Source organism: Bos javanicus, chromosome 16, assembly GCF_032452875.1.
Source record: "Bos javanicus breed banteng chromosome 16, ARS-OSU_banteng_1.0, whole genome shotgun sequence".
Lineage (NCBI taxonomy): Eukaryota > Metazoa > Chordata > Mammalia > Artiodactyla > Bovidae > Bos > Bos javanicus.
In genome coordinates this window covers 70,008,960-70,022,792 of record NC_083883.1, presented here as the reverse complement: position 1 = coordinate 70,022,792, position 13,833 = coordinate 70,008,960, and the positions used below count along the sequence as shown (strand labels likewise).

Below are 13,833 nucleotides of genomic sequence, written 5' to 3'. Positions count from 1 at the left end.
GGTGTCATGATTCTGAACACCTGTAATTGGGTTACTTGAAGACTCACCATTTTCCACACTAAGGAATAATTCCAAGTCGTCTCTGTAAACTGTAAAGCCCTTCTTAACATTCACACCTCTAAATTTCAGAAAATAGTATGATTTATTTAAAAGGTGATTGGATCCCCAGAAGGCTGACAATTTTTACTGTGCCTAAAATATTCTATCATTTATAGCCGCCATCATTTTAAAAGAAAAGATATTCTAAACTTGAAAAGATCCTAATCTCAGATTTTTTTTAAGGTCCTTCAAGAAAAGTCCCTTTAGCTTTACAAATATAAGCAGTACCTTGTTGGTGTTTGTCTCATTTTGCTAGCAAAGCCTTTAGCAGGTACTAGCACTGCTTTTTAAGTCTGTTATCTAGTCAAGAGGTCTCTGTTTAAAAAAAGAAAACAGGGTAAAACACTGTGTGTATTTGGTCAACTATTCAGAAGGTTGCTGAGAAGCAATTCAGAGGATTTAAGAAAGTGAACTGTTTAACATTATTCAGGAAAGGACAATGTTTTTTTTTTCCTGTTGAATTTCATGTAAATAACGGTACACTGAAACTAAAATGAACTTAATCATTTTTCTTCCTATTTCCCAAACATCACTCATGTGTTGTGTTTACAAGTTTTGTCATATTTGCAGAACACCTCCACTATTATTTATTTTATGTTTTTCCTCTCAACCTCTTTCCTCGGCAGTAATACCTAGGAAATCAAAGGTTTGCTGGGTAAGTGTACACTTTTAACCATTCTACCATTTAAAGGATCTTGCATATTTGTCTCCACAAACACACACAAAGTCTAACTTCCTCATTTCACTGAGGAGCAGCGTGTTAAATGATGTCCTTTTTAACTTATGTGTTTATGGTCTTCCTTGAAGAGGATGGCAGAGCTGTTGATGGATTTGAAAAATAGTAGCAATGCATAGATTTTGTTCATGGCCCATCAGCTTAATTGTCTGTAATATACTTGTGTAATTTTACAGATGTTGCAAGTTACCTATCTCTCCTATTACCAATTTCAAATTTTTTTTAACAGTTATTAAACGGCTCAACACTCTCTACCTTGTATTATTCACTTATGCGATAAATATTTCTTGGGCACCCACTTTGTGTCTGACACTTCCCGGGCAAAGCAGTGAGTGGGCAAAACAGACCACATTCCTTACCTTCGGGAGGTTCACACTCTAGTAGACTTTTGCAGCTCTCTAAGGATATGGCATGTTTCCTCTTCTAGATTCTAAGTCCTTGGAGGACAAGATCTGGCTCTAATTTAACTCTGACTCCTCCATAGCACACAAGAGGGCCTTTGCACTGCTATCAGGAAATAACTGAACAATGAAAGTCTCCTTAGCCCTTCAGTTTATTTATACTTTGGCCCTAAGAACCACACCAATCATTTTCCCTTTTTTCCACTTAACCTGTCCTTTTTTCCCTTTTTTCCACTTAACCTGTCCTTTTTTCAGTTTTTAATTTTCCTGATTTCAATTTATAAAATTCTGAAGATGAGGAAAAAACAGAGAGAGAACTTGTGGTGAAGGAAAACTAGCAAGTGATGCAAGCAAAAAAAATGAACATTTCACCTGTTGCATTCAAAGTGCTCTATTTCAGAAATATGTCAGTGAAATAAATGCCTGAATGTTTAAATTTCCATAAAAAGAAGTGTTTAAAATATATTTGATAAAAATTTTTGAGCAGTATATATTTTCCAAAATCATTCAAAAACCTATTGGGGTCTTAAATCTGCTGTATTTAAGAATACTATTGTATACATTTATTTTTTTATCAAGCAAAGTCATAAATCCTCTCTTCCCAGCTTAAAAAAAATACATTGTATTTACCTTCAATTTGCATGATTTAATAAACATTTAATGTTACTAATTGTTCACCCTTAATAGGAAAGAAAACTAAACCAAAGATTTTTTCAAACTATTGTCACTGCTCACAGTTGAGATGATCACAGTCCCTTTTGCACAGATTCTTCTTCAGGAATTCAATTCACAGTGATTGACCTTTTTCCTTCCAATCTTTTCTTCCCTCTTATTAAAAAAAATTAAACCATACTGATGTATTCGAATTCTGTGTAAAGATTAAGCCTATAAAAGGGGTAGACTCAGGCTTTAAGGCATTAAATATCATATTTCATCTCTCTTTTTTGTGGAACTCTCCTGCCTTCACCTAAATCAGTGTGGACTTTACAGGTTGCACAAAGCCCCGGAACTCTGGCCCCAGGTGAGTTGCTCAAGGTCGTGTGCCTTCGGTAGCAAAGTCAAGTTCTGTGCCCAGCACCCCTCCCCCACTACCTCCCCTCAAATAAGAAAGTTGCTAATAGTTCTCAGCAAGACCTCTAAGTATGTAAAACCTCTAAACTCAGTTACCTGTTACCGTCAATACTTTTTTCAAGTGGGGAAAAAAAGGTAGCAAGACTTTCTAGAGAGAAAGAAAAAAGCTGACAAGTCTAGATAAGAACCAACTATGTCGGTAATGGGATTTTTCTTGGGTTTTTGCTGCCTTTTTAAAAAATTTATTCTATTGAATATATATAGTTGATTTCCAGTGGTGTGTTAATTTCTGCTGTACAGCAAAGGGATTCAGTTTTATACATATATATATATATATTCTTTTTCATATTCTTTTCCATTATGGTTTATCATAAGAGATTAAATATAGTCCCCTGTGTTATACAGTAGGTCCTTGTTGTTTCTCCATTCAATATATAATAGTTTGCATCTTCTAACCCCAAACTCCCAATCTACCCCTTTTGGGGGGCTGCCTTTTCATTCAATTTTTAGCATCAAGTCAGAATCACTGTATTGCCTGCATCATGAGGACAAACCCAGCTTAACCTCCCTGCCCCACCCCCCAACCCGGCTCCCTAACTCCCCCACCCCCCACCCCGCCCCCGCTGGCCTCTTTTTCTTTCTTTTTCTCTCCAGATACAAGAGAACATGATTGGTAGTTTGAGACCTGATCCATCTGACTCTCAAATAGTTGGTTATTTTTCTCTGGCTCTCTTTCTGCTCCTTCTTATTCTGGAGAAACCCTGCCTCTAGTAAAAATGATGCAGTGCGACTGAGGTGCCAGTGTTTGGACTGTAAATTACGCATTTGGACAGCTTTTGCTGCACTCCAGCCTGGAAACAGAGGTTGATTTCTATTGAGTCCACACCTTTGCTTGCCAGTGAGAAATACATGGGTGCCTCTGGCTGTCTGCTTTGTAAACACTCCAAGTCAATACATATGATTCTATTCACTCAGAAAATGTGTCAGAATTTAACACATAACAAGTATTAACACTACAAACAAATATGATACAGAGTGTCATCCTTTAAGGACCTTTTAACTTACATGGGGTTATATACAAAGGTGTTGATTATATATATAAAGTTGTTGATTATATGTCAAGAAGTACAGATGGATAAAGACTTACCTTAGGAAATGGAAATCATTATGGGCAGAAATGTTTGGAGATGGCTTCTCAGAACAGATAGAACTCAAGCTGAGTATGACAGTCAGAGGTAGAGTTTTTAAAGCCAGAAAGAAGAGCTTGTCCTTGATGCGATATCCAGTAAGGAGCAACTGAACGTTCTTCAACAGAAAAAGCAATTTTTTTGAGATGTGTTTGACAGCAGTAACCAAGGCACACAGAATAGGGAGAGACCATAGATGAAGCTCATCTATAAATGCACAGAACATTTAAAGAAACTGGAACAGAGTTTGTTAGGAGCCTTCATTTTTCCCGGGTGGTAGAAATGTCTTATCAGTTTTGGGGGTGGGGTCTTGCGTTTGGGTGGCACCATGATGCTAAGGCAAGATGTGCTTAGCAGGGGTAAGAACCCCTGGTCCTTGGTTATCTCTCTTTTGAATCCTCTCGAACCTACGGGGTTCTTACTGCGTTATTCCATTCCTTCAGGGTGCAGCCTGGGAGGAAATAAAACAAGCATGCCCCCTTCACAAACACTCCAACTTCCCTCTGGCTTTCTTTCCAATTCTCCCTCTTACTTCCTGGGCAGAGGCCTTGCTCGTACATCACCTCGGATTTGCTATGACTGGAGCGAGCCCTGAGTTTCCTGAGATCCTAGGCTTCTGGAGTCCAAGAGTTTTCTCAGTTCTACTTTGCAATATCATTTCATCTCTGACTCAGTGCCACCGACTGAATGGTGATGGAAGGGGTTCAGAAGGAAATGCAGAGCTGTGTATGATCTTTGGCTGCCTACTGCTATTGTAATAATCCAGCAATAAAGCCATCAGCAAGGAGTGGCATAAGAATAGAAATAAAGTGAGATTAAAAAAGAAATAGCGGAAAAGAAGAAATAACAAGATCTTGTTTGTGGCATACTCACAGGATGTAAATGAACTTGAGGGATTGAATGGAACTGATGTCAGCTGTCATCAGACAGATTTTTCCATGGCTCAAATTCCCCTTTCACCTTTCCCTTCATGCACTATTAGCACCAGGTCCTGTTAATTAAAAGTTCTCCAAACCCGTATCTCTTCTTTCCGTTATTGCCCTTGTTCACGCCAGCAACATCTTTCTCTGGGCTATCGAGTGCATTACACTTCTTATTTCTCTCTCTGTCCTCACCCTCCTGTAATGTATCCTTGATTCAGCCATGAAAATGACCTTAAGCAACAATTGAATCATGCTTGCCAAACTTTTCTGGCTCTGTAGTACCATACAGGGCATCTAATTCCTAGGCACACAGCTTTATAGAACCTTTATAGAACTTTTATAGAACCTTTCATCATTGGGCCACTCCTGCTGATCCTGCTTTACCTAAGGTCTCCTTCCTAAGGCTGCAGCTTGGGCCAAGCAGGAAGGCAGCGAGGCGCAGTGGTCCAGGGCACAGACTTGTTACACGCAGCCTGCTTTGAGTCCTCACCCCGCTGTTCACTTGAACAAGTTATTTATAGTGATCCTTCATCTATAAAATGTTGTTAGGAGGATTAGGTGAGACTTTATTTTAAAAGTGCACTTAGTACATAGTCAGAACTATGCAAGCGTCTGCAGTAAGACAAAAATACCTCCCCAGATTGTCAAGGTCTCTCCTACCCCAGTGAATTTACACCTTCAGGTTCTTAATCCCATTTGTGGGGGCCTCTCTTTCCCTTGGTCAATTTTTAGTCTTCCTTCTGAAAGTGAAAGTGTTAGTCGATCAGTCGTGTCCAACTCTGCAACCCCATGGACTATAGCCCACCAGGCTCCTCTGTCCATGAGATTCTCCAGGCAAGAATACTGGAGTGGGTTGCCATTCCCTTCTCCAGGGGTTCTTCCCAACCCAGGGCTCGAACCCAGGTCTCCTGCACTGCAGGTGGATTCTTTACCATCTGAGCTACCAGGGAAGCCCAGTCTTCTAAGAGGAGTTAAAATGTCAGGTCCTCTGTGAAGCCTTTCCACTTCACTTTGTTAATCCCCTTGTGAACACTTTTATTGTATTACAATTTGTTTTAGTTTTCTGTGGCTGCTAGGACAAATTATTGCAGTCTGGGTGGCTTGAAACAACAGAAATGTATTCTCCCGGTTCTGAAGCCTAGAAGTCTGGAATTGGTGTCCCGGAGCTGACATCAAGGTCTTAGCAAGACCACAGTCCTTCTGGAGGCTCCAAGGGGAAAATCTGCTCCTTGCCTTTTCCAGCTTCTGCTGGAGGTCCCGCATTCCCGGGTTTATGGCCACATCCCTCCCATCTCTGAGTCGGTCTGTCAAATCCCCTCTGGAGATGTGGGAAGACTCTTGTGATGGCATTGAGGCTCCACCTGGACAATCCAGAATAATCACACAGCTCAAGATCCTCAATTTAACACATCTGCAAGACCCTTTTAAACCATATAAAGTAACACGTACAGGCTCTGGGGATCAGGGCCTAATACCTTTGAGTGCACGTGTTGGTCTTTTCACCATGGTACGACAAGGATTTAGCACTGGGTAAGAACGTGCAATCAATAAGTGAAATACACGAAATATAGAGGTTTGGTGGTTCAGGCAAGGGGCCCACTGTCCATGTTCACTGGTATTCCTTCTTTGCTAAGGCTTTATATCCCCAGGCCAGAGCTGTTGCTTTCATGTGCTAATCTGTGGCCGGAAGGATATGTTACTCATAAATTATTCAATAGATCACCTTCTAGGTTAGAGAAGTTAAGTGAATTTAGCACTTCTTATCGCTTCCCCTGAGCTATGGTGAGGCAAAGTCCCCCAAAAGCTCCGTTCAAGCTCCATTCTTTCCAAGCTGTGGGGTGGCAGGCAGTGAAAAAGGTGGAAGGAGACTCTCCCGGAATGCGAGAATGCGTGGCGGCTGGCTGACAAGCATGAGCTGCATTAAGAGTGCTGTCATCAGTCTGCTGCACTGGTGAGCTGCCATTCCTTGGCAGTTTATTTTAAACACAGTTTTCTTCATAAGCTAAGCTCCTAAATTAATGGCTAAACTTAACTGACCATCTTTCCATCTTGAGTCATTTGGGTTCAGCACAGGCATTTTTCTAAAATGAGGCTGTTTCTTGTCCAGTGTTCTTAAATTAGACCCATCCTCACGTAAGTCTGTTCCTGCCACGACTCACCTGGAAAGACAACTCAGCAGTTAACATGATTGTTTTGCTCAGCTGTTGGAAATCCTTCTCGGCGAAAGAGGAAAAGATGACTCGCAATAAAAGTTAACAAGCAGATAACTGCATAAGGAATCCTTAAATGGCACATTGTTTACTGTATTGTAATTGTTCATTTCTATGTCAGTCTTTTCATCTTTGTGCTGGTTAGAGCTGCCAGAAATCAGAAAGTTAAAAAACTATGTAGAGTCACCGAATTTATCCAAGATTTGCCTATGTAGGTGTATATCTGAAAGCTTCTGAGGTTTAAGATAATTCTTTCATTAACATACAACATCCATGTGTAGTAAAACACAGTAAAAAAGCTGATTTAGGTTTACATGTGTGCTCAGTCGTATCTGACTGTTTGCGACCCTATAGATTGTAGCCTGCCAGGCTCCTCTCCATGCAATTTTCCAGGTAAGAATTCTGGATTGGGTTGCAATTTCCTCCTCCAGGGGATCTTCCTGACCCAGGGATCTAACCTCCGTCTCCTGTGTCTCCTACACTAGCAGGCAGATTCTTAACCACTGCACCACTTGGGAATTTCATGATTTAGGTATGGTAACCGACATAAAGCTCATCTAACAGAATCTGGCATCTGTCAGAGGCTTTTTTAATCAGAGGAGACTCCTGTGGGTTGTCCAAGAGGACCTATGTACCTCCTAAAATCATCTAGAACAACACTCTTCCTCTAGCCTTGCTCTAGTCACCCCTTCATTGTGGTCACACTTCTTCCAACCAATGACACTTTGCAGGTTGGAAAGCTGCAATACAGCTGCAGTACAGCTGATCTACTGATACAAGGTTGTGGTGAGGAAAGTGCAGCATTTATTGCAGGATGCCAAGCAAGAAATCCACGTAACTAGTGCCCAGAAGGTTTGAACTCCCCAGTGGCTTTCAGGGAAGGGTTTTTTAAAATGGTGATGGGGTTGTGGGGTATATGACCAACTTGCAGACCCTTTTCTGATCAGTTGGTAGGGAGGTAATCTGGAGTCAACATCATCAACCTTCTGGTTCCAACCTGTCTGGGGTCTGTGATGTGCTGATGGTCACCATGCAGTTAACTTCTTCCACCTGACAGGGATTTCAGTATCTGTAAAGCAGCCCAGAGGATGGCTCAGAATATTACCTATAACCCTTGAGGAGGAACTAAATGATTTTGGCTTTATTTAATGGATAAACTTTTGTTTTGTCTTGCTTGACTGTTTTCCCTTTTTTGTACATTCTCTCACTTCTCAGATTAAACTTACTCTTTGGAACCTGGGGAAGGCCTGGGAGGCTAAAGTTTTCCTACAGACAAGAGGCAGGTGGGGGACATGGGAGGGGCTGGGATCTGCTCCCAGAAGGCCCCACGGGGTCCTGCTCGGTTACACGTGCTGTTCCCTCTGTTTAGAATGCTTGTCCCTCCTCTTCTCTTGATTAAGTTCTGTTCATCCTTCAGATATTAGTTCAGTCATTACTGTCTCTGAAAAGCATTCCTCAGTCAGTTCAGTCACTCAGTCGTGTCTGACTTTTGGCGACCCCATGAATCGCAGCACGCCAGGCCTCCCTGTCCATCACCAACTCCCGGAGTTCACCCAGACTCATGTCCATCGAGTCAGTGATGCCATCCAGGCATCTCATCCTCTGTTGTCCCCTTCTCCTCCTGCCCCCAATCCCTCCCAGCATCTGAGTCTTTTCCAATGAGTCAACTCTTCGCATGAGGTGGCCAAAGTACTGGAGTTTCAGCTTTAGCATCATTCCTTCCAAAGAACACCCAGGGCCGATCTCCTTTAGAATGGACTGGTTGGATCTCCTTGCAGTCCAAGGGACTCTCAAGAGTCTTCTCCAACACCACAGTTTAAAAGCATCAATTCTTCGGCGCTCAGAAAAGCATTCCTAGACTAGGTCATGTCCTCTAAGCACTGCTCCAGCACTTGAGACTGTTGACAGTTTATATTTGTTTATGTGATTATCTGATTAATGTCTGCCTCCTCTGCCAGACAGACTGTACAAAGCTGAGGACACGGAATGTCAGTTTTTTGTTGTTGTTGTCATTGCCATTATATCACCAGCCTTTATCACTGTTGCTGGAACACAGTAAGCATATCATAAATATTTAAATGTTGAATGAATATGTCATGGAATCTCTTGCTAGCTCTGCTTCATTTTCCTTATTAGTAAGAAAATGCCTCTTCCATTCCCCAAATTCTAGGATATTATGGTTCCTGGATTTTTTTTTTTGGTTTAAAAAAACACTTTATTTGGCTGTGTTGGGTCTTAGTTGCAGCATGTGGGATCTTCAGTTTCAACACACAAGATTTAGTTCCCCAAACAGGGATCCAACCGGGCCCCCTGCATGGGGAGCTTGGAGTCTTGGCCACTGGACCACCAGGGAAGTCTCTGGTTTCTGTTTTGAGCCTACAAGATTGACTGTCATCTGCCTGCCATGTCCAGTGCTCTCTTAACCCGCGGTCCTGTGTTCAGTCGCCTCCCTTCCAGTCTATCGGCAAAGCTGCAGCAGAACCGTTTAAAACACTAGACTGATCAGCGCACCCCGCTGCTTAACCATTTTCAGAGACTCCCACACCTTCTCTGGGAGGAAACTCGTCTCCTGAGAAGATGCCCTCCCATTACTCGTGCCTCACCTCCTGTCCTCTCCCTGAGATCTCCGTCTCCACTCAACACAGCAGGTTGCAACTACACACCATTCTTTCTTTCAAGTCCCTCTGTCTTCACATGCAATTCTTTCAGCCCGGCCAACTGTCCTCTTCTTTTGTACTTAAGTCTCATCCATCATCCAGGCCCAGCTCAAAGGTTACGTGAATGTGGCACCTGCCTTGACCAAACCTGCATTCTCCATGCTGTTTGTCCTCCCCTGCCTGTTTCCCCGCAGAACGCTTTGTGCAAGCCACCATAACACCACTTGTCTCAGGGAGCTGTCTTTCTTTGCAGAGGGTCATTTCACTTAAGAGCGTGGGCCTCATATTCAGACTGACTGGAGGCTGAAACCAAATTCTGCAACCTAGCAAATTCTGCAACCTAGCTGTATAGCCTTGGGAAGTACTCTGAGTTTTAGTTTCCTAGTTTTGGAAATGGGAAACATATAACACCTAACTCACTGGGCAGTTAGAATTACATATTTAATGGGGGTAACGTGTTTAAGCCACTTAGCTCAGTATTTGACCCGGTAACACCCAATAAGGATTGTGAATGTATGGTATGCAAAGGTCCAGACCTACATTTTGCCCCTCTTTCTATCCCACTGACTGGCCACAGTGGGTGCTCAGTGAATGCTTCTTAAAGTGTCTAAATGGGAGAGTATCCATGATGTATTCTTCTCTTCAGGAAGGCCAGAGGCTTATTCATTTTAGGAGTTTTATTGAAGGGTCAAAAATTCTGATGACATACTCAAATCACACTGATCTTACCCTTTGCTGAACTACTCCTGAACTTACACAGGCAACCTAGTTTGAGATTACACTTTAAGTATTAGTGCTTTTGCTAAATCCTCTCTTTATACACGGAGTTCTTACAGCCCGCACATCAACTGCAGCCTTTCCACACTCCTGTGCAGAACAGATTAAACCCTTCTTTCTCATACGGAAAATCCTCTCTGTGACTCATAACCTAATTGACTTTTCCAAGATGACAGTGCGTGGTCAAGCCGATTCGATCCCTAGCCGTGTGCTCTGGCCACAGCACGGCACTGCCCCCGGGCAAGTCTTAAGTTCCTTGACTGCAAGGTTATCTCCTGCCTCCTCCGCATCGTTGTCTGTACGCAGAGTCTGAGTGAGCAAGCCTGACCAGTGCACTTCCTTTTTCCGTCCACGTAATTAACTTCCACCGGAGGGGCAGAGGGAAAGAAGTAGGTTCACAATCAATACTTGAGATTCCCTGGGAGTCATACTGGGCTCTAAAAACCTTTCACCTTGGGGAAGCACCTTTTAACCCTCGGCACCTAGCAGTTTCCTACTGCGGTTTCCCTTCGGTGTTCCCCGAGGACTCCTTCTAGGGTTCTCGACAAGGACAGAGGAACCGAACTGAAGGTTGAGAAGCATCTTGCCTCCCTACGCCGCCAACTTCTATTAACCCAGCGCGGGCCATCCTACTGGCTGGTCCAGGGGAGGCGCTGGGTACCTGCCCCACCGCGATCCCATCCCGCCCACCGGAACGCGGCCGCCACCGCGGCCCGCACCCTCCGCCAGGACGCACACGCCTCCGACCTCCTGCCTGGAGCGGCCCCGGGGAACGCAGCTCCGGGCGGTGGCCGCAGCGGCCGACAGTGGGCCGAGTGCGGGGCCACAGGCGAGGGTCCCGCACGCGGGCGGGGCTGCCGGGCCGGGTCCCCCGCCTCCCGGGGGCGCGCGAGCGCCGGGCGGGGCCGCCGTCCCTTCCGGGGAAGCGGTGGCCGCCGCGTCCGCCGGGCGGCTTCCCGCCCCCGCGGCTCCGGGTGACGCTGCTCCAATAACAGCGCGCGGGGAGCCGCAGCCGCGGGAGGCCGCCCTCCGCGCCAGCCCGGCCGCCGGGATGAGGGCCGAGGGTGACGGCGGGCTGGAGCGCTTCTGCAGCCCGGGCAAAGGCCGGGGTCTGCGGGCCCTGCAGCCCTTCCAGGTGGGGGACCTGCTCTTCTCCTGCCCGGCCTACGCCTACGTGCTCACGGTCAGCGAGCGCGGCAACCACTGCGAGTTCTGCTTCGCCAGGTAGGGCGGTGCCGGCGGGCGCGCAGGGGCTCGGGGGGCGCCGCGCGCGCGGGCGGGCCGGAGTGTGCGCGCCTCGCGGGGTCCTAGCGCCCGCGGCTCCAGGGCGGGGGTGGGGAGCGGGAGGGGACCTGGAACCCGGCCCTGGCCGGGCCACGTGCACTCAGAAAGACCCGCCAAGTTCCCGCCGCACGCCCGGCACCAAGGCACATTTCTCTGCTGGCCCCCGTGGGCTGTGTGAACCCGCCAGGGCAGGGTCGTGCCTGCAACACGTGGGCTCGGAGCCAGGCTTGTCCCCAACCCTGGCTACTCGGCGCTTTGCCGGCGGGGCCCCAGGTTTCGCGCAGTGGCCACAGCCACAAGCCACCTTTCACTTGTGCTTCCTGCGATGTGATCTGTGCACCCCCCCTCCCTTTCAGCCCCGCGCTGCCGCAGGCTTGCCGTGTTACCGCCGAGGAACTTAATGACACTTCGTATTTCATGTGAAGTACGTGGCCCCTCGTCTTTCTTGTCACCCTCTGCGCTTGGTCTTTGGGGAGAAGCCAGGGGGTCACCGATCCTGGGTTCAGAGGGACTGCAACGGGGGGACGGAATTTAGCCCTTGTTTGGGGTTGGGGAAATCTGGTTGCTTGGGGGATTAGGCAAAACGTCTGGTTGGAATTGGTATTTAAATGGAGCAGATCATGTATGTGTGTATATGTATATATATTCACATACACCAACGCATAATTATACCTTCAAGCCTTATGACAGTTTCAGACCTAAAGGCACCCTTAGAAAGCATGAATGCAACACTTTATGTTTTAAGGGGGAGAGAACTACTGCCCAGAGAAGAAGTATGTATATTCACGCTTATAGTTAAGAAAATGAAATCTAATGTCCTCAGTTCCGCCCATTGCCTACCTACCCAAGTCTTCAATAAAAGGACTGAGGCAGGAAGCATGGCATTGGAGTTTATGCCATGGGACCTTCCTGGGCCCTGCTTTACTTTCTTTGAACCTCAGTTTCTTCATCTTCGAAGTGGAGACTTCTGGGCTAGATTAAGCCCACCTGAGGTTTGCAGGTACCTTTTGAATACAGATCTCCAGCCCAACACACGCCAAAGAACTCAGTGCCTGAGATATGTTCATCTTATTTCACGGTAAGACAGAGCAAAAGAAGGGACAAAAGCTAAATACTATAGTCATCTTGCCCAGACTCCCTGCCAGAGCTGTCTTCCGCTTTGGGGGGACCTGGAAAGGAACTAGACACAGAATCATGCCGTGGGCAGCTTAAGGGCTGTATGTGATGTGTCTCTTTGAATTGGTGAGCCAAGAGCTAAAGGGTCATGGCACCACTTTGCGACGTTTGAGTGAAGTGAGCATTGGGTTTTCCCAAAGTTAAAAAGGCTGCTGTGTCTGGTCCCTTGATCTTCTGAGCCTTGCTGTGGCTCAGAGTCTGAAGCAGCGTGGGTGTCTGGAGTGGCAGGAGCAAAGCAAGGTCACCCCGCACGGAAGGGGCCTCCCTCCTGCGTCAGGGATCCTGGTGATTCCTGGGAACCATCATGGCAGAGAAGACTGCGGGACCAGGCACCTAGTAGGCGCTCAGATGTCTGTTACCAGACTCCTCCTCCTGTGAATTTTATAGATCAAATCCAGCTGGGTTCGCAGTGGAGCAGCAGAAGGGAGAGATGGTTCTCTTTCGCCTCCGAACTGTACCTACTATGCCCGCCCTCACCTCCGGATGGGAAGGTGCTGCCAGGTGCGGCTTGGCCAGTCAGCGCGCCCTATGGGACGGCCTTTGCTTTTGTTTCCCCCTTTTCTGAGTGACATTCGTTAGTGCCACTGTTGCCTCAGGCCCCTCTCCGGCTGCCGTGCACTGGGGAGGGACCACTGCACCTCCCCCCACTTTTCTCTGGCTGAGGTGAACCTCTGTCAACACCCACAGTTCCTTTCCTCTCTGTCCCTGAGGACTCATTTGAAATCAGCTAAAATAACACACAAGATACGATGACATCATGACATCATGATACCTGTGAAATCAGAAATATCTTTGTACTCACTCTGTGGTTTCTGTTAAATCCAGTTCACTTAGAATTAGTGGCTAGATCAATCTCAAAGATTTAGCACTGTTTCCTCTGTCAGCTGTTCGTATAGATGGAGGACAGATTATTCTGTTCAGCTATACTGGAGGTACGGGTATATGTCCCCAGGGTTCCCCCAGGGGTGGGAACAAAATTCTCAAATACTCTTCCATGACTTCCCCTCCCCTGCCATAAAAAGAAAACTGCACATATTGTTTCTTGTGCCAGAAGTTGAAGGTAAATAATAGTGCTTAAGACAGATGAGCCTGCAGAGATCTTCCCTATCATAGTAATTGTATCGGGGTTTGACTTATTTTGAAAGAAAAGAAGTGATGTTTTTCAGAAATAAGTATGTTCTGCAAATGGAAAAATAATAGGAAGTCTCTTAAGTCACAGCAAAGTGGAATTCTTACTGTCAGGGTAACACAAACAAAGGTTTGCATCTGTATCACATTTTCTCAGGGTGACACTTGGGAAGATGTGTATCTT

At 45.9% G+C, this 13,833-nt stretch overlaps 1 protein-coding gene across 1 annotated transcript in view; it reads left to right on the top strand.

The window, feature by feature from the left end:
- Positions 1-11,022: 11,022 nt before the first annotated feature.
- SMYD2 (SET and MYND domain containing 2) overlaps positions 11,023-13,833 on the top strand; it is a 53,427-nt gene continuing 50,616 nt past the window's right edge. Inside the window, exon 1 of the mRNA XM_061383517.1 lies at positions 11,023-11,285. Within this exon, the coding sequence (XP_061239501.1) occupies positions 11,113-11,285 (173 nt within the window). The 5' untranslated portion in view covers positions 11,023-11,112. The remainder of the gene's footprint in view (positions 11,286-13,833) is intronic.